The sequence below is a fragment of the Suillus paluster genome, assembly GCF_016628075.1.
Source record: "Suillus paluster strain FC165 chromosome Unknown EDB91scaffold_238, whole genome shotgun sequence".
Lineage (NCBI taxonomy): Eukaryota > Fungi > Basidiomycota > Agaricomycetes > Boletales > Suillaceae > Suillus > Suillus paluster.
This window is the reverse complement of record NW_024537798.1, coordinates 1-18,996: the sequence shown is the minus strand read 5'-3', so window position 1 is coordinate 18,996 and position 18,996 is coordinate 1. Positions and strand designations below refer to the sequence as shown.

Sequence of the window (18,996 nt, the reverse complement as noted above, 5' to 3'; positions counted from 1 at the left end):
ATCTCACATGTTCAGTTCATATATCCTGCCTGCCTCGTTTACCGATTCATGCCTATAACGCTGATCAGCACGTAGTAGTTGTGGTGGGTGATGGTGGTCCCTCCTTCTCCTGCCCGCCTTAAAAGAGGAAGCAGAAAAGGAGAAGATAATGGCGGAGAGACGGGGGAGAGAGTTCAAACCACAAGTATAAGCCACCATGCCTGTCGGATGATGAGCTGTAGGATATTAATTGCTGTCAGACTTCTAAGCTCAAGGAGGTGGTAGTTTAGATAAATCGATTATATTTCGGTGTGGAGAGTCGGAAACTGGGGCTGAATGAATACCATCTTCCATGCACAGTCCAAATCAAGAGACCCACTGAGGGTTACTTGACCCTATTAGAGACTGATTTCTGCGCTGCACTGCCCGTTGGGCATCAAGGATACTTTTGGGAGGGCACTGGGCCTTCAATGATCGAAGAGTGGGTGTGGGCTCACTCGATAAATCACTGAGATCACGCTGTGGAGAGGCGGAAACTGGGGCTGAATGAGTCCCATTAATACACTCCTCTTTATATACACGCATTTACTAGTACAATCGTGTTGTATCAAATGTCCTGATCACAGGCGACTGTATCTAAGTCTGTGTTGGTAACCATTGGGCCGTGCTCCATTATAATAGGCGCAGGTAACAGATGTGCCGTCTCCTCAAACAACATCATGAACAAGGTAAAACACTCCTTGTGTTTCAGTGTGACAATAATACATAATAACGACTTCTCTTGGCGTTTTTGTTTGCCATTGTTTAGATGAAAAAATGATCAGGTCAGCGTGGAATGGTACAGGTAACAGATGTGCCGTCTCCTCAAACAACATCATGAACAAGGTAAAACACTCCTTGTGTTTCAGTGTGACAATAATACATAATAACGACTTCTCTTGGCGTTTTTGTTTGCCATTGTTTAGATGAAAAAATGATCAGGTCAGCGTGGAATGGTACATTGCGATATACCATCTACCATGCAACCCTACATTCCCCTCGAGATAATCATGAAAATATTGACTCTAGGCACTCGGTTGAGAGAGGATGCGGCATCATGGATTTTATTGTCAAAGCGGACATACACATGGTGAGCGATCGATGTAACACTGAATCAATGTCATCCTACTGATCGTTCTGTGGCAGGTTCGAGAGATTACTGTACGGAAGGATTGTTATTGTTGGTGAACGCCAGGCTTCACAATTCCTTCGATGTCTTTGCCTCAGGCAGATGCACGAGGAATTCGCCCGGACATCGATCAACGCCATGTTTCTCCATGGCGACATCCAGGGCACAACTATGATTGAGATATTGTCACTGTGCACAGGAATCAGCAACCTTGCCTTGGCGTCGAACACCGATCCGGTTCACAAGAACCTATCATTTCTACAACCAGTCCTGGATGCCCTCCCCCTTACTGCGCTGCATCTGCAAATCGGTTTCACTCTCACTGATTCTTCGATCGCCAATGTCAATGTCTTCTCTAGACTGACACATCTTGATATCGACGATCATGATTTCTTTCAGCATGTTCGCATCGAATCCTTCCCTCGGCTGACTCACCTTGCTCTCTGGGGTGACTTGATCCGCAGAGAGAACAAGATGGCGTCGTCGATCCAGCGACTTCTCAACCATCCAACAATGCAAGTGATTCTTCTTCGTTCCGATGATCACGGCCGATTGGCAGACTTCCTTGAGGAGCATGCGTTCAACGATCCTCGCATCGTCATCGGGCCCGAAAAGCAATATTCATGGGATTTTTTGGGACGCGGATACATGTTATTATGGGAGATAGCTGAGGCGAAGGCGAAGATTCTGGAGCCCAACCACAGTCAGTTCTTCCCTACGAGTATGAAACAACACGATGTACTGACCACATCACACAGACAAGCATCGCTGCTTCCCACCCAGCACTATCGTCAATGGATTGCACCAGTGTATGGACATTGAGAGCGTCCGACGACGGGATGTGAACTTTCAGCTGACTCGGTGCATCGTAATTGGGCGAGACATGAATGACCGGACATCTAGGATGTGCCGGGTTTTTCACCGTTACGGCCCTGATGATTGGAGCGATGATGACGGGGACGATGATTCGATGTCCAGTGGGGACTCTGACTCTCATGATGGATCGGACGAGGAGTACAGTACATAGGGTCGATGTGCCTTGTACTCAGTGTTTGTACGTTAGATCGTTGTCAGCATTTATGTTTGCATTATCTCGTCTAATGATCTCTCATGAAATTCCATCACAAATGATATAACAATATCAGTTGTGTCTGCGTTCATGCTCGCCTCCAAGGTCATATGCGACGATACTTACTCTAACAAGTCCTGGAGTAGAGTAGCTCAGGCCTCGTGGATGTGCTCTTGTTTTATTACCCACCTCTTCGCTTGTCCCAAGTATCCCCCATCGTCATCCAACTTCCAAATATCCCCCATCATCATCCAACTACCCAGTCAAGTTGCCTCATTTCATCGCATACGCCTTACATCGCACCAAGCTTCGTGCTCATCCAACTTCCAAATATCCCCCCATCATCATCCAACTAAGGCCTTGCGAATATGCGCTCGTTTCATTACCCACCTATTCGCTTGTCCCAAGTATCCCCCATCGTCATCCAACTTCCAAATATGCCCCATCGTCGAGATATTTGTAACTTCCAAATATCTCGACGATGGGGGATATTTGGGAGTTGGATGACGATGGGGGATATTTGGGAGTTGGATGACGGCCTCGCGGATGTCCGCTCGGTTTATTACCCACCTCTTCGCTTGTCCCAAGTATCCCCCATCGTCATCCAACTCCCAAATATACCCCACCGTCATCTTCATGCTCGCCTCTAAGGTCATATGCGACGATACTTACTCTAACAAGTCCTAGAGTATAGTAGCTCAGGCCTCGTGGATGTGCGGTCGGTTTATTACCCACCTCTTCGCTTGTCCCAAGTATCCCCCATCGTCATCCAACTCCCAAATATCCCCTATCATCACCCAACTTCCAAATATGCCCCATAGTCGAGATATTTGTAGCTTCCAAATATCTCGACGATGGGGGATATTTGGGAGTTGGATGACGATGGGGGATATTTGGAAGTTGGATGAGCATGGAGTTTGGTGCGATGTAAGGCGTATGCGATGAAATGAGGCAACTTGACTTGGGAGTTGGATGATGATGGGCTCTTCGCTTGTCCCAAGTATCCCTTATCGTCATCCAACTTCCAAATATCCTACATATTTCGATGTTGGATGACGATGGGGGATATTTGGGAGTTGGATGACGGCCTCGCGGATGTCCGCTCGGTTTATTACCCACCTCTTCGCTTGTCCCAAGTATCCCCCATCGTCATCCAACTCCCAAGTATCCCCCATCGTCATCCAACTCCCAAATATCCCCCATCGGCGAGATATTTGGAAGTTACAAATATCTCGATGATGGGGCATATTTGGAAGTTGATTGATGATGGGGGATATTTGGTAGTTGGACGACGATGGGGGATATTTGGAAGTTGGATGACGATGGGGGATACTTGGGACAAGCGAAGAGGTGGGTAATAAAACAAGAGCACATCCACGAGGCCTGAGCTACTCTACTCCAGGACTTGTTAGAGTAAGTATCGTCGCATATGACCTTGGAGGCGAGCATGAACGCAGACACAACTGATATTGTTATATCATTTGTGATGGAATTTCATGAGAGATCATTAGACGAGATAATGCAAACATAAATGCTGACAACGATCTAACGTACAAACACTGAGTACAAGGCACATCGACCCTATGTACTGTACTATCCCCCATCGTCAACTCCCCAGTCAAATTGCCTCATTTTATCGCATACGCCTTACATCGCACCAAACTCCATGCTTCGGCCACGCTTGTGGTGCCACTGCCACTACTCTGTTACCGCTGCTGACGTTAGATTATGCAATGTTTGTTCTTGTAGCGTGTGAAAAACACGTGATGGTTGAAAATGCGTTTTTTTTCAACTCTCGCTCTTCTTCTCTCCACTGTCGTGTCTTTCTACATCCGTCTCCTTGCCGTATGTCCCTTTGGGGGCTCTGAGCTGTTGCTCTGGCATGGCCTCATGGATGATCCTCGTGTTCAGCACCTTATGGGCGTAAGACTGTTGTTTACGGTCGCACGCTGGATCTTTTCCTTCTTTGTTTTCCTTCTTCCATCCGTCTCAAGCCCTGTCTCCTTGCCGTATGTCCCTTTGGGGGCTCTGAGCTGTTGCTCTGGCATTGTTTGCATGGGCGGCCCTCGTGTTCAGCGCCTTATGGGCGTAAGACTGTTGTTTACGGTCGCATGCTGGGTCTTTTCCTTCGTTGTTTTCACTCTTCCTTCTGTCTCAAGCCCTGTCTCTTTGCCGTATGTCCCTTTGGGGACTCTGAGCTGTTGCTCTGGCATTGTTTGCATGGGCGGCCCTCATGTTCAGCGCCTTATGGGCGTATGACTGTTGTTTACGGTCGCATGCTGGGTCTTTTCCTTCGTTGTTTTCACTCTTCCTTCTGTCTCAAGCCCTGTCTCTTTGCCGTATGTCCCTTTGGGGGCTCTGAGCTGTTGCTCTGGCATCGTTTTCATGGGCGGCCCTCGTGTTCAGCGCCTTATGGGCGTAAGACTGTTGTTTACGGTCGCATGCTGGGTCTTTTCTTTTGTTATCACTCTTCCATCTGTTTGAATCCCTGTCTCCTTGCCCTTGCTCCTATTTGCGGCTATGTTAGGGTTAGTTTCTGGTCCTCCATAAGGCTGAGCAGGGCGAGAACCAGTAGTATGGGCTTGAGACATAGTAGTGACCATGCAGTATCCTGTGGATTGTATTTCAACTATTTATTTCTGAAGTATATTCCGTCGTTGTGCCTCATGAAGCCCTACTATCATGCTCAGCATCAGCAACTAAGGCCGGCCATTTGGTGTAGTGAACTCCAACCCATTTCATGTTACTCGGACCCACTCATCGCTTGCTTTTACTGCCTCTCATCTTTTTTCAATCACTGATCGTTATATATAGCTAGTGGCCGAGTCATTACATCACGCTCCAGGACGACATATACAATCACAAGAGTTCGCAGCTCGCACTTTCTACACTCCTATGATCGTGCAACTCACTCTGTATCGATCACTGATCGTCATGTATGGCTAGCAGGCCGAGTCATTACATCACGCTCAAGGACGACATATACAATCACAACAGGTCGCAGCTCACAGCTTGCAATTTCTACACTACTACGCTCGTGCAACTCGTTCTGTCTCGATCCCCGCCGCAGTATATGTTCTTGTAGCGCACTGCAGAATGTGGGACTCGTTGGTAGAACAGAACGGAAGAAGTGAAAATGAAAGTCGCGGATCGAGAAATGGTGAACATATATTGTACAAGTTCTGTGTGAAATCTGCATTGTATTAGTACCGTGCTTCTATCCGTGTATGCAAGGCGCGATCAAATGGATTATCATCATGAAGACAGGGCAGCTTTTTGTTCCTGACACTTGTGCCATAACGTGCCATGCCGTGCATGAGACAGCTCAAATCGAACTGCGAGGCTTGAGTGGGGTATCAACAGCGTGTTCCCTGGGACATACATCACTGGGTGTAAGATGAGTGGGATCCAGAGGAGAACCCGTCCATCGGGACCTACAACCCATCCCTCATCGTTCGCGGTGAGAGAGGCTGAGCACAATGGCGTTGCAGTCGTGTTGCAGTTGTATCACTGTGCGCTGCCTGCAGATCAGAGTCCAGGTTAGAATTGTGCTCGAATATATTCCGGCGCTTAACTCACCAATATTCTCTACAACATCCCCTCTGCCCGCACTCATGCCAATTCCTGCACTTGTATTTGCACCCGCGTTTACCCTGGTACTTGCCCTCGTGGCTGCACTCGCACTCGCAACTGTATTCGCACTTGCATGTGCATTTGCACCTACAGCAGGATCCATACTGGTAGTTACAGCTGTAGCTCCCGCACTCGCACTGGGACTCACCACCTCCCCAACGGGCGTGGCTGAAGAAGAAGGCGGCGACGCAGCTGAGGACAATGCAGATAACGCAGAAGCAAGGGACGATGCACCGCTGCGTCGTCCCTCACCGTGACTTCTACGCATAGACTTTGGGCATGGACGTTTGTGCTGCAAAGGAGAAAGATGGTCGAATGAGCTCGAGTCCATAACACACGACGAGAGGACTTACCAATGTATAGCAAACACCGCACGCATTACAATTGAACTCATCGTTCAAACCTCTTCTCCACAGCGGCGTATGAGTTTCACCACAGTTGGTGCACTCGGAATTCACGCCGCCGGATACAGTGATTGTTGCTTTTCTGCCCGGCGCAGTGCCCCCGAGTGTGAGGAGCGACGGTTTAAGCCCAGTAAAAGTCGGACATAGGCTATTCCACGCAGAACTACGGAATTAAATTTTATAAATGTAAATTATCGTTACTTCGACGGAATTCGACTTAGCTTGATCATGTGATCAATTGTGTTGATCGAATTGCGTATGCAGTGTGCAGTGTAACGTTCAACATTTGTTCAACAACGTCGCGTCAGCACACCTCAGTCTCACCATAAAACTGATCAACACACCTTACGGTGCCAGCTGCACATCACAACTTTGTGTTTGCCGTGTAACTCCCTTTGGTGTGCCGGGGGGCGAAAAGCATCACAAGGCGGAGCTGGCGCTCTGCACTCGTAACAAGAAGCGATTAAAATACTGGTAAGCCTTTGGGTACTTTTCGCGCGCGCTAGTACTAAGTTATATTTCTTCTAGCATATCCCATATCATCTTTCCAATGTCAGATGTGCACTGGTGTGTTTGCATGAAATACTGCCTTAACCCATCCGGCCTTGTGCTCATCTATCAAATCATCTCGCACCTGAATGCCTTCGTGTTGGATCGCCTATTTGCTCTTCGCGATGGACAATGGAGAGGACATTTGCAGATATTGAATTTGATCTCCGCCAACCCAAACTTCCCTATGCATGTCTAACTCAAGTTTGCCTCATCCGATGTCAAATAAACGCTGTGAAAGCGATGTTCCCCCATCTCCAACCACCTTCTAATCTCCATCCGCGGTATTCATTTGATGTTGGAGATGGGTATGTCTTACTGCGAGCACGAGAGAAACGGCCAAGGTATCCAGACACAGACGCAGAGAAAAGACTGATATCTGTATTTCTGGGCCGTAATGCACCAAAGATGTATCGGTGGTCACGCCTTCGGCTCCCAAATGGACAAGCTGCCCGCTCAGCATGGAAGGAAGCACTGAGACCTCCAGAAAAAACACGGATGTCTCGAAATGTCAAGGTACTTCATATATTTATCGTGTGTTCTCAAATTAATTAATATTCTCAGCTTGAGATTGACGGAATGACTTGCTATGGGGAGGTGCAATATTTCACACAGCTCGCCATTCGAAATGATGTTGAACCTGGTGACGATGAGGACCCTGAAGATTTTGTCCGCCAACTACAGGGTACACAGGCAACATGGCGATTCAGGACTGTTGCACTTGTTTCATTATATTCAGCACCTTACAAACAGCTTCTTGAATTGTCGCACCAGACGGTTTGGTCTTGCACGAATCAAGGTGAAGTAGGCCTTCGCATCGTAGATGTTACCAATATCCAGGCCGTTGTCACAGTTATTCCTCACCGGCCTACTTTACCATCTGGAGTAACCGAGGACCGAGTCTTTGTTATTGAAAAGACCGGGCTCGATGTATCATATACTGGAGTATTTGCTGAAGAGGATGATAACGATAATGAGCGAGAAGAATAGAAGTACTTGTTCCTATGGTGCTCTTATATTACCAAGAGAAGTTTTCGGTAACATTTCATGAATACATTGAGCAAGCAGTAGCGACAAGGTTCTATCTCGCTAATAGTAATACAGGTATTTGTTGCGTGCAATTAGAAGAGGTCTACAAGATAAATGCAATGGAAGAGACAACAAAACGTTACAAGTGCGACAAAACAATCAGACGAGGGGGAATGTGAGTTTGTAAAGGGGTTTCTCCAAGCCTCTCGCCGAGTCTTCATGCTCTTGCCTAATAACATCCATTTTTGCGACCTCAGAAGTGATATTGGAAGCTGGAAAAGGATGGACGAGATAACGCCAAGGAGCAGTTGGATTTTCCAGGTCTCGGTTTGGATTGCCAATACGTCTCGTGAGCATCCTACAGGGAGACACTTCACATGTCCTGCAAGAAATAAGTCAGTTGTAAAAATATGGCACAGCATATGGCAAAATGTACTGAGGAAAAAGGTCTGAGTCCTCTAACTTAACCTTCGTACCAAGCTCCTCAGGTATGAGTGTAACATCACCATCCTCGACCTTGACTATGCCCTGGAGTCCCTCCTCTTCAACATCCTCCTTGGTCTTGATCACAGGTGCTTTCAAGCGAAAAACAATTTCTTAAGTTGTATGTATGAGCTAGGCAGTAATACCAATAGGATGAGTTTACCTTGAGACCAGGAGATTTGATGTCAATATGACAGCAGTATGTGTTCCAAATGGGATCGAGGTTATCGATGTCGAGGACAATGACGTCCTCAAGCATACTAACAGATGATACACTGACTGGCATTGGGGTATTTGATGAAATCGACACAAAAAACTTGGTACTCTAAATGAAAGCCACCGACTCGAGGACTCATAACGGAATATTCCAGCGGAGGCAGAATTCTAATTGCCCTTGGACGATACCGATGCCCCTTTCCTTAATACCTCTACACGATTTTCACTCATTCGGTTCTCACTTATTTTTCTATGTCTATCATGTCGGATGAACACTACCAGCCTCAGGCTCAAGATTTCCGCCGCATGAATCAATTATACGAGAATAACCACCAGCTCCCAGGCCATGCTAATGCACAATTTCCCTTTCTCGTACCTTCGCAGGGTCAGCTGAATCAAGGCTGGAATGGCCCTTCGCATCACGGTGGAAGCTTTCCAAACAATACAGTAAGATTGAATATCTTTTATTATGTTCAAAACAGCGCATATAACCACTCACGGCATACATTCACGCAAATCCAAGACGAAAATATTCGTCTGCGATTTGTCAATGAACATTTGAATCATCAAATTTTGACCCTTACTGCATCCCGAGATGCTTACCAGTTTGCTTTCTCCTGTTATTTTCAGCAGCTTAACAAACCCCAAGCTTAGAGCTGCATTTGAAACTTTATCGCACTCACTTTCACTTTCACTATCAGACGATATTTCATTGTATTCAGGCTCCCACGCACTACTTCAACCACTCAAAATCCCTGACGCTATCGAATGCAACCCCATCAATGGTCTACGAAAGGAAGACTACCCTCTCGTCAATTTTTGGACACACGAAGACTTCACGAAATGGGACAGCGCTGCTGATGCACAAGGTGATCAGCGGGGATCATCACCATTCCTCGAGCATACAAATGGAGACCCTGTCACAGCATCCGAGCAACGCACCATCATGAAGACTTTTCGCGCAGTCTGGTTTGGCCTCTAACAACGTGGAATAGCACCGATATCATGGGGTCGAGCAATCCCCGATGCTCGCAATGCACTCTACAAAGAAGTGTCTCGCATACACCCTGAATTAGCCCTTTGTGACAGGTACTGGAAGATCGAGCATGTCGCTAGAGATCGCTACCCATCGTGGGCATCTACTCATCTCAAGGAAGGATATTCTTCGTCTACTGACCCCGAGGAGATGAAACCACGTATAAAGCCACAAAAGCGAAAGGCGAGGATGGTCGAGTCTTCCGATACCTGTTCAAAACACGATTCGAAACGTGCGAAAACAGCTGACATGGACTTGGAGGCTCACGACTCAGAGCCACCCGAGATCTCTTCTTCAAACATCGAGTCTCCCAATCCACCTTCATCATCTAGAGCAACTCTTTTGCTGCCACTGTCGCCGAGCCCAAAGCCTCAGACAAACAACCCAGTACGTTCAGTAGTTATCTGCATTCATGCTATCTGAACTACTTTATTCGCAACAGCCAAAAACCCTATTTGCTCCAATTCGAAACCCTTTGTGAGTACTTTTCTGCTCAATATACCTACTACATTGACGAACTTTGGCTTTCAGAAAAGATGCCATTATCCGCCTAAAGGAAAAGAAAAATAACGAGCCTCGTGATGCATTGCCGACACCCCCAATTGCTCTCGCCGATACCGCGATGACACCAACTGCAGCACCCGCTGACACCAATTCTGCAATATCTTCCGCTGATGCCCCTGCAACACCGACAGCATCCGATCCGACAACATCGCTCACGCTACCAACACCATCTGCAGACGACACAAACGCACCTCATGCAGATACTGTCGACCTTCCTAGTGTTTCTGCAGCAACACCGATCGAGGCTCGTGGCACATCTACACCCTCCGAGTCTGTGACCTTACAAGTCGTGAATGCCGACTCGCAAGGAAAGCCTGGTCCTACCAGCAAGAACTTCCGCCCTGCAACTACGAAGAACGGGAGGTGAGTCTCACTAGTACTAAGATTCTCATTTGACGTTGCTAACATAGCTTCACAACAGAACTCTTTGTGCACATCGCTGGCTCAAACAAGTAGCACCCAATGGCTACTCTCGAGATTTCAAATTATACTGGGACTCGCTGGGCAAAGACCGTCAGGAGGTGTGTTTATCTTCGCTCTGCCATTTGCACGACTAACTTATAGTGTTCTTCTGCAGAAATATGAAACAGACGCAAAAAAACTGGTGAGTGGTACCATATTTTCCGAGTGTACTGATGTGTCTCCCTTTCAGATATCTGATGGCATTTGGACCGGCAGCACTGTCGAAGTGATCGGTAAGTTCTCCAGCAGTATATTGTACTAGCACAGCAGCAGCATCAGGCAGAAGGGGCAGGTACGAGCGTGAGCGCAGGGGCGGGTACGAGCGCGGGTGGTTTTTAATGGCATGTTTCGTATTGTATGCTATGTTGCAATGCATCGATTTCCGTATATTTGCATCGAAGCCAGCAAGATATCAAAGGGACATATATATGGAAAGCCAGACAACCGCGCTCAATTTTTCTTGTGCATGCTTCTCCCGACGTACCATATAAGGTATATGCTTCTACGGGACATCTGCCACTGCGAATCAGACAGTGTACACAGGTTAACTTTCCTGATAGTCAGAGATATACGCCAATCCTCCTGTCTTCTTGGAGACTCTCTTCAGATATGCTATGAACGCTTGGGACGTCCTGTGGTCAATCGAAAATCAGCTTGGACAGTTTATTTAGGTTTGCTTCGCATATTTGCTGCTTCCATTGAAACACTACCTCGGATGCCGCCCTCCGACTCTAGCGAAGGAGACGAAGATCTGCCGCTCGTTCAGGAGCATCGAGACCTGCCATTTTATGAAGAAACCAATGGGTATTGCTATATGGGCGGGGTTCGTGGAGGACTCGGGCTCGGTGAGCATCTCTCAGTGAAAATGTGAGCCCACGCTAACAGTTGATCATTAGATAACGGGCATCATCAATTACTCGACAGCCTTACTCAGGAGGACGAACCTACAGAAGCTGACTGCCTTATATGGTGTGTCGGGAGAAGTATGCACGAGAGAAGTTGAGCGCAGTTGTCTGGCTTTCCATACATATAGTTATATTCAGATCTACGGAATTCTATGTAGTAATCAGTGCGTCGAAAAGCATATACGAGCGCCAATGCGCGTTGGTTTCACAGCTACGGAGAGCGCAGATACCGACGCATGTCTACGCGATTCAACGTGCCATAGCCACAGTAGATTTGCGTGGCCGCGCGTGGAATAGCCCATGTCCGACCTTCACTGGGGGTTAAGGCTCGTTGATGTAGCCGAGGCAGCTACCGTTGCAGTTGCAGAAGGTTTCACGGTCGCAGCAGCAGAGTGCTTGGCCGCAGACGCAGACGCGGACGGGTCAGTGGCAGCAGACGAGGGAATATTGATGCTTGTAAGAGGTACTCCGTCCAACTTTACTATTCTTCTTCGTAGAAGAAGTCTGAACGGTAAGTACAGGGCGGTTAGTGGGCGTGTGCTTGGTGAAAGCCTGTTCGAGCTCAATGACCTCATCGAGATCAGACAGGACGCCCCACTGCTCGAGTCTGGATTTAATGCTGGCGGCAACACTGTTGAGAGACGCGGATCGATCCGAATGACCAGGGGGACGAAGGTGCAGTGCAGCACAATGGAGTTTAATAGCCTCCTCAAGGTCAGACAGGACGCCCCGGTACTTGAACCTGTCTCTCAGGCTGATGGAAAAATTGTCGAGGGAGTCGGATCGATCAAAATGACCTGATGGACGAAGGAGCAGCGCAGCCCAATGGAGCTCCATAGCCTCACCAAGGTCAGACAGGACGCACCGCTGTTCGAATCTGTCTCGAAGGCTGAAGTCGAGATTGTTGAGAGACGCGGATCGATTATAATTATCTGGGGGGCGGGCAAAGGAGCAGTGAAGCCCGTTGAGCTCAACAACCTCATCAGGGTCAGACAGGACGCAAAGTAACTTTTTTTATACATTTAGCATATATGTACAATTATTTCAAACTTTCAAACACATGTAATTTAAGTGCCGGCCCTTTCTTTCCACCGGTCAATCGTTACCCAAGAGCTTCCCTGCCCAGCGAAAAAGCTCAGGCTCTGGAGTAGGGCTGGGAAGGAAGAGCGGAAGCGGAGGAGGAGGAGGAGGCAAACGCAGACGCAAAACCAGACGCGGAAGCGGAGGAGCCGGAGGAGAAGGCGGTGGAGGAGGGGAAGGAGTGCGCGCCGCGGGGGCTACTCCTACCACCTTTAGGATAGGCTGTTGCCGCCATGTCAGCGTAAATCCTCGAGTTGACACCGTGCTGCAGGTGAATGTTCGGAGCGTTGCCGCTGAGAGCTTCGCTTTCTTCACGATAATCGTGGGGAGGTTCTAGACGATGGAATATTAAACGGTGAGGAGGAGGAGGAGGAGGAGGAGGAGGAGGAGGAATAAAAGACTTACCTTTTTGTCTTCCTCTCCCTCTGACTCGAACTTGCGCTTTCGCGGAAGTGTGAATGTTCGGAGCGTTGCCGCTGAGGGCTTCGCTTTCTTCACGATAATCGTGGGGAGGTTCTAGACGATGGAATATTAAACGGTGAGGAGGAGGAGGAGGAGGAGGAGGAGGAGGAGGAATAAAAGACTTACCTTTTTGTCTTCCTCTCCCTCTGACTCGAACTTGCGCTTTCGCGGAAGTGTGAATGTTCGGAGCGTTGCCGCTGAGGGCTTCGCTTTCTTCACGATAATCGTGGGGAGGTTCTAGACGATGGAATATTAAACGGTGAGGAGGAGGAGGAGGAGGAGGAGGAGGAGGAATAAAAGACTTACCTTTTTGTCTTCCTCTCCCTCTGACTCGAACTTGCGCTTTCGCGGAAGTGTGAATGTTCGGAGCGTTGCCGCTGAGGGCTTCGCTTTCTTCACGATAATCGTGGGGAGGTTCTAGACGATGGAATATTAAACGGTGAGGAGGAGGAGGAGGAGGAGGAGGAGGAGGAGGAGGAATAAAAGACTTACCTTTTTGTCTTCCTCTGCCTTTGACTTGAACTTGCGCATTGGCGGAAGCAGAACATATACCGAAGGTAGAACGTGGGGCATGATGGTTGAATAGTAGTAGTAGGTTGCGCAGAAAGAAAGATAAGAGAGGAAAATCGTAAGTACCGCAATTTATGTTGCGGTATTGTGGGTCCAGGCGCGTGACACCAAATGCGGCGTGGACAATACACTTCGTGGCCATTCCAAGTGCGGTGGACTTTACATTATTATTATTGAAATATTATTATACATATCGATGGCGTTGTATCTGCACATATATTATTTGCGCGTTTTCGGAGCCAGGAGCTGTCGCGGTGCGTATGCTTTGCGCACCCGAATCAAAGCCTTGTCGGCCAACGACGTTGTTCTGACAGCGTGCTCTGAATTTTCCGCTGAACATAAGCTATTTTCGCACATGCAGTTGGTGAGCTTGCCCATCGACGTTGACCGTATCGTCCATAACGGGACCACCTCGACACCTAGGGAGCTCGTGCGCTGTCGACAGCTTGGGTAAGATGTGTGTTAATAGTTGTGAAACGTCTTCAAGTATTATAGCGGGGGAACCACAGAAACACTGGTGTCAGGATAGGAACCGCTCACGCACCCAGAAGGCGCTTCGTTTTTCTATCACTCGAATCTTGTACATCTGCGGTCCGCTCTTGCAAGGCTTTGACTCATATATCTGACCAGTGAGTCTTCACTGGTGTCGATATTCAAGCCCTTGGAACTCCGGATAAAATGGATGAGGTTGTTGAGAAGGCATACGAAGAAGCGCTTAACGCAGGTATCGCCCTGGATCCATCCGTCGAGCTAGTTTGAACCTCGGGGGAGGATAATAGCAGAGAGAAATGGGGCTACTACTTTGTCGTTCCCAAAAAACGTGTCATATTCTGGTTCGAAGCCCACAGGTATAGTGAGCTCATGTGTAATATTCGAGGAGTAAAATGCAAAAGCCACGTCAGTGAGTTCTTTCCGTAGAATATCTTCCATTCTTGCTTCTTTCATTGCATCACACCCAGGGTATGCGCTAGAATCACAGTACTGGTTCGTATGGCCTCAGAAGTATGCATGTTCGCTAACTTGACTAAAGTCAATGCGCTGACACTTTATTACAGCTCTCTATTACCTCCCATTGCTTACACATCACGATCTTGCAAGGGGACACGTTGAGCTATATCCAAACAAATATTTCCTTCCGAAAGATGTCATTGTGAGACTGAAGGAAGTCGTCATGCGTACTCAGGCAGGTGAGTAAAGACTAATAAGTGTTTTACGCCATTTTACGCAATACCGGAATGATTCTTCATAGACAATATCATTTCTGAAACATGTTTAGCACCCTTTGCTTCGGATGAGGTTGCAAGTATGCTAAGCTTTATGGATTCTCTTATGAGTGAATAATTCCCTGAATTGTGGGGTCGTTGTTGACTGTCTTTTCAGGCAGTACTGAAAAGGAGCATGAGCATTCTGTGTGGATCGTCTGTGAGCCTAGGCATGGAAGGTCAGTTGATTTCTTCTAATATTTTCGCTGATTTCAGCGCGATTCATGGGAGAATTTTGTGAGCTCAGCCTTGTTGTAAGTGCTCCACGTCTCCTGATTGCTTTGCTAGGAAACGCCAATTTTGTAAATTTCTGCGGACAACCGGGAGCCCGACTTGACGCATACCAGTCAATTTCGACACCTGCTCGAAAAATATCCTTCTTCGCGTGATGAATTTTATCCTGTTTGGATCTCCTGATTCTCATAGCAAGGCTCTTCACAAGATATGGGTCGATCATACCATTTTTCAGCCGTGATGGAAAAAAATTATCAACAGGCTCAATTACCGTGATGTTTGCCGTTGATATCAGCTTTCTTGCGGTCCCATCCGTCCAGAATCAAACGCCTGTAATTATTGAATCTTATCCGTCCATGCTCTGTGCCGCAGGCTCGTTGGTGGTTTTACTTTCACTAATCAAACACCTGTAATTATTATATCTTATCTGTCCATGCTCTGTGCCACAGGCTAGTTGGCGGTTTCACTTTCACTAGCGTTGGCCAGACAAGTCAATGACAGTCGGTGAAACTGCGCTAAAGGCGTGGTAGGTTGTATTTTCGAATGTTTGACCTGCATATCTTACATCCACCAGGCCTCGTTCATGGCAGGAATGTCAAATTCTGTGCTCGACAACACACCCTGTATCTCAGTCCTACTTGCATATCGTCCCGTCCTACGAGCGTCTCACGATATATACGTTTTCATGCAAGAAGACAAAGTCATAAACAGTACTTTCCAGTGATCCTCAAATTTGTGCTTCAGAATTGGTCTCTTCATGTAAGCTTCCGCAGCGGTCCATGTTGCAAGGGATGTGAATTCAAATGATAAAGCTTCCTCACTTATTCAAAATACATAGCTCATCACTGTACGACCTTTGTCTGTTTTTCTGAATCTGACTCGGTTCGTGATGAAACTTTATGGGGTGATAGTTGAACGTACTACCGGTTGTTCTACTGGTCTATTGTCGGTGGCAGGCCAACATCAATCAAGGTGTCGCATGAGGCCGCCCTAATCGTCCAGCAACAGGTTCATATACGCACACACCCCTGTATTCTATCTCGGCTGGTTAATTGCAAGCCATGATATTTGGCACATCCTCTTCACGATCATTCACCGCTCCAAGCATGCTGCATGTTACAGCATATATATGCTGACATGGCGACCTTCACTTGTCAACATATGTAGTTTCCGCCCCCTAGCACATTGCAAGTACTCTTTATTTCATCCTAGGGATCTCGAATGCAGTTAATGCTTTCTCCCTCACTAGAACCATATAGGCGCCGGGACAACCCAATCCAAATGTTATCACCTGTCTTGTCTTGTTTGTCTCTGTTGTTTCTCCACATTCTATAACATTCTATAACATTCTGCGCTGCTTTTTCTTCGTTCTTTCTCCTACATTCTGTTGTGCAGCATCCCTTCTCGATAGTCCTGCAATGTCCTCTCTCCTTTCTTTACTACTTCACTGGGTCGCTTATCTGGGTAGTTACTTACCACCAAGCTTCTCTACTCTAACTGATGTAGTTTTTTCTTTAACATTTCTAGTGGTGACTTGCTCTTGCAAACCTGACACTAGCCAAGCAGTACATTCTGGGACTCGCAGACGATCTCTCGCTTTCCTAACCTATAATTTCCTTAATCTCTGGATGCTAATCGTCCCCATGACCGTCATCATCCTTCTCATTCTCCATGCATTCTACCTCAATTATCTTCAACGCACAACTGCCAATATGCTAAATGCTATTGAGCTTCAACATACCACCACTCCTCATAGATCCCATGCTAGACCTGAGCTTATTCTCCAGTCGCAGAGAATGACTGGTATGGGGCTTCCACAAATCAGATCAACCAGATCACCAAGCCCTCCTATGCTCGTCTTCTAACCTTGTATGACATTGAAGTCCTGGACATTCATGTTAGTATTGTACTATTTCTGCTTACACAGTTGTCTGATATGCTCCATATGGGCTAGCCTACTGTCATGTCAATAGTCATTCCATAGTCATTGGGACAGTCCAAAATATGAAGCAAGATAGCCTATTGCTACTTTAATAGTCACGGCCAGCCCAACATGTGTCCCTGGGCTATCCCACCATGCATCATGTAGACACTGTAGACACTGGGCTGAGCCAATATATATCCATTCCGTATATACCACCAGAAATAGCCCAGGTATATGATAAGAAAGACAAGGATAAGGAAGAAGAAAGACCAGGGCAGGAAAAAATCGAGAAAACGAGCGAAAGATGAGGATAAGGAATACAACATGATAAGACGTAAGAAAGCGAGTGAAGTCGAGCGATACCAGAGCGATAAAACAGCCAAAACAAGGCAAAATCAAGCCGAGTCGAAACCAGGTTTCGACCTCGACATCAAGGATCCGAATAGCAACAAAATAGCAAGAACGAAGCAAAATGAAGGCAAGTCGGAAGGAGGTTTTGACCTCGGCCCTATCTATATGCGGACGGCGCTTAGGTGCTAAGTGCCGCGGTCACAAAATCGATTTTTTTCGTCCCCTTCCTTCCACAATTTATATAGGACTATGTATCTCATCTTGTAGCCCTTGAAATTCTGCCCTCCCCACGCCAAAGTCTGGGTTCAAATGTTTGAGTATGTGTTGTGTATTACTATGTGCCAAAAGTTGCTGTTCCCACACGCTCTCGACTTGTTTCTGGCCTGCTCTCCTTTCACCACGACCCCTGGGCACCTCCACATGTTCTGGACTGGTTGAGACACTGCCAGCAATGACCCCGCAAAAAAAATCTCACCGCCCGCATCTTTTGTTCTTGCGCTATGCGCCAATCTTCTTTCTTGGCGCTCTGGAGGGAGGAGGAGGGCAAGGTGTGTCAGTATCTTTTTTTCCTGTTGGCTTCTCACTTAACGCTGTTAGTCACTCACTCTAGGGAGTCATAGCTACTCCCCGCACCACTCATCTCGCTGCCCGGACCTCTGGGTCCAACCCTATGGACTAATCTTCCTCCTTAGCGCTCTGGAGGGAGGAGGAAGACTTGGTGTGTCAGTATCTTTTTTTCCTGTTGGCTTCTCACTTAACGCTGTTTGTCACTCACTCTAGGGAGTCATAGCTACTCCCCGCACCACTCATCTCGCTGCCCGGACCTCTGGGTCCAACCCTATGGACCAATCTTCCTCCTTAGCGCTCTGGAGGGAGGAGGAAGACTTGGTGCGTCTGTATCTTTTTTTGACGTCGGTTTCTCACTTACCGCTGTTCACATCTCACTCTAGGGAGTCTTAGCTGCTCCCCGCACCACTCATCTCGCTGCCCGGACATCTGGGTCCCACCCTATGGACCAATCTTCCTCCTTAGCGCTCTAGAGGGAGGGGGGGGGGCAAGGTGCGTCTGTATCTTTTTTTCACATTACTTTCTCACTTAACGCTGTTAAAATATCACTCTATGGACTTCTAGCTACTCCCCGCACCACTCATCTTGCCGCCCGGACCTCTGGGTCCAACGCCATGCTTCAATATTCCTCCTGGGCGCTAGGTTAGGTTGGTTAGGCTTAGGTACGTCAGTCTCTTTATATCTCACTTCATGTTAGTCAGTTACTCACTCTAGGGACTCTTAGCTACTCCCCGCACCAGTTATTTCGCTTCCCAGACCTCTGGGTCAAACGCTATGCCTCAATCTTCCTCCTCGGCGCTCTATAGGGAGGGTTAGGCTTGGGTACGTCAGTCTTTGTTTATCATAACCGTTTCTCATAATTTAATAATGGTCTGGCTCGGTACGATACTAGTCAGTAACCCTGCCTTCACCTACCCTCCGGGAGGTCATTGTTGCCCAGCATCATCATTTGTACATCTATGAGATCTGTTAGTTATTAGTAGATCTATTCCCCAATGTATGCTTGCCCCTCGGTGAATTGAGAATTGTCTCAAGTGTAACAGCATCAG

The 18,996-nt window shown here is 47.5% G+C and overlaps 9 protein-coding genes across 9 annotated transcripts; 7 read left to right on the top strand and 2 right to left on the bottom strand.

Annotated features, from left to right (window-relative positions):
* Positions 1-1,075: 1,075 nt before the first annotated feature.
* EDB91DRAFT_1257007 (uncharacterized protein) lies at positions 1,076-2,174 on the top strand (the record flags this gene model as incomplete). Its single annotated transcript, XM_041324256.1, has 4 exons — positions 1,076-1,108; positions 1,165-1,179; positions 1,250-1,850; positions 1,906-2,174. The coding sequence occupies 4 exons, from the start codon at positions 1,076-1,078 to the stop codon at positions 2,172-2,174; spliced, it is 918 nt and encodes a 305-aa protein (XP_041168929.1).
* Positions 2,175-2,424: 250 nt separating this feature from the next.
* On the top strand, positions 2,425-2,903 carry EDB91DRAFT_1064875 (uncharacterized protein; the record flags this gene model as incomplete). The annotated part of the gene is made up of 2 exons (XM_041314754.1): positions 2,425-2,592; positions 2,805-2,903. Coding segments are annotated over 2 exons (267 nt in total), but the record flags the coding sequence as incomplete, so codon positions are not given.
* Positions 2,904-5,695: 2,792 nt separating this feature from the next.
* On the top strand, positions 5,696-6,106 carry EDB91DRAFT_1257006 (uncharacterized protein; the record flags this gene model as incomplete). The annotated part of the gene is made up of 1 exon (XM_041324255.1): positions 5,696-6,106. One exon carries the CDS (start codon positions 5,696-5,698, stop codon positions 6,104-6,106), a length of 411 nt encoding a protein of 136 aa, XP_041168927.1.
* Positions 6,107-6,850: 744 nt separating this feature from the next.
* Positions 6,851-7,774, top strand: EDB91DRAFT_1020064 (uncharacterized protein; the record flags this gene model as incomplete). Its single annotated transcript, XM_041312549.1, has 3 exons — positions 6,851-7,318; positions 7,367-7,435; positions 7,496-7,774. Coding segments are annotated over 3 exons (816 nt in total), but the record flags the coding sequence as incomplete, so codon positions are not given.
* Positions 7,775-8,791: 1,017 nt separating this feature from the next.
* Positions 8,792-11,263, top strand: EDB91DRAFT_1257003 (uncharacterized protein; the record flags this gene model as incomplete). Its single annotated transcript, XM_041324254.1, has 9 exons — positions 8,792-8,915; positions 9,232-9,499; positions 9,620-9,953; positions 10,009-10,043; positions 10,098-10,493; positions 10,552-10,651; positions 10,708-10,734; positions 10,783-10,825; positions 11,157-11,263. The coding sequence occupies 9 exons, from the start codon at positions 8,792-8,794 to the stop codon at positions 11,261-11,263; spliced, it is 1,434 nt and encodes a 477-aa protein (XP_041168925.1).
* A 657-nt stretch (positions 11,264-11,920) lies between these two features.
* On the bottom strand, positions 11,921-12,418 carry EDB91DRAFT_1064870 (uncharacterized protein; the record flags this gene model as incomplete). The annotated part of the gene is made up of 1 exon (XM_041314752.1): positions 11,921-12,418. A coding segment is annotated over one exon (498 nt), but the record flags the coding sequence as incomplete, so codon positions are not given.
* A 174-nt stretch (positions 12,419-12,592) lies between these two features.
* Positions 12,593-13,612, bottom strand: EDB91DRAFT_1088851 (uncharacterized protein; the record flags this gene model as incomplete). The annotated part of the gene is made up of 5 exons (XM_041316525.1): positions 12,593-12,910; positions 12,983-13,093; positions 13,166-13,276; positions 13,346-13,456; positions 13,532-13,612. The coding sequence occupies 5 exons, from the start codon at positions 13,610-13,612 to the stop codon at positions 12,593-12,595; spliced, it is 732 nt and encodes a 243-aa protein (XP_041168923.1).
* Positions 13,613-14,287: 675 nt separating this feature from the next.
* On the top strand, positions 14,288-15,177 carry EDB91DRAFT_1088850 (uncharacterized protein; the record flags this gene model as incomplete). Its single annotated transcript, XM_041316524.1, has 6 exons — positions 14,288-14,333; positions 14,665-14,796; positions 14,859-14,912; positions 14,990-15,031; positions 15,088-15,125; positions 15,160-15,177. The coding sequence occupies 6 exons, from the start codon at positions 14,288-14,290 to the stop codon at positions 15,175-15,177; spliced, it is 330 nt and encodes a 109-aa protein (XP_041168922.1).
* A 2,540-nt stretch (positions 15,178-17,717) lies between these two features.
* On the top strand, positions 17,718-18,766 carry EDB91DRAFT_1340673 (uncharacterized protein; the record flags this gene model as incomplete). Its single annotated transcript, XM_041325725.1, has 6 exons — positions 17,718-17,928; positions 17,991-18,098; positions 18,161-18,268; positions 18,331-18,439; positions 18,512-18,609; positions 18,672-18,766. Exons 1-6 carry the CDS (start codon positions 17,832-17,834, stop codon positions 18,761-18,763), a joined length of 612 nt encoding a protein of 203 aa, XP_041168921.1. The 5' UTR covers positions 17,718-17,831.
* Between the last annotated feature and the right edge of the window lie 230 nt (positions 18,767-18,996).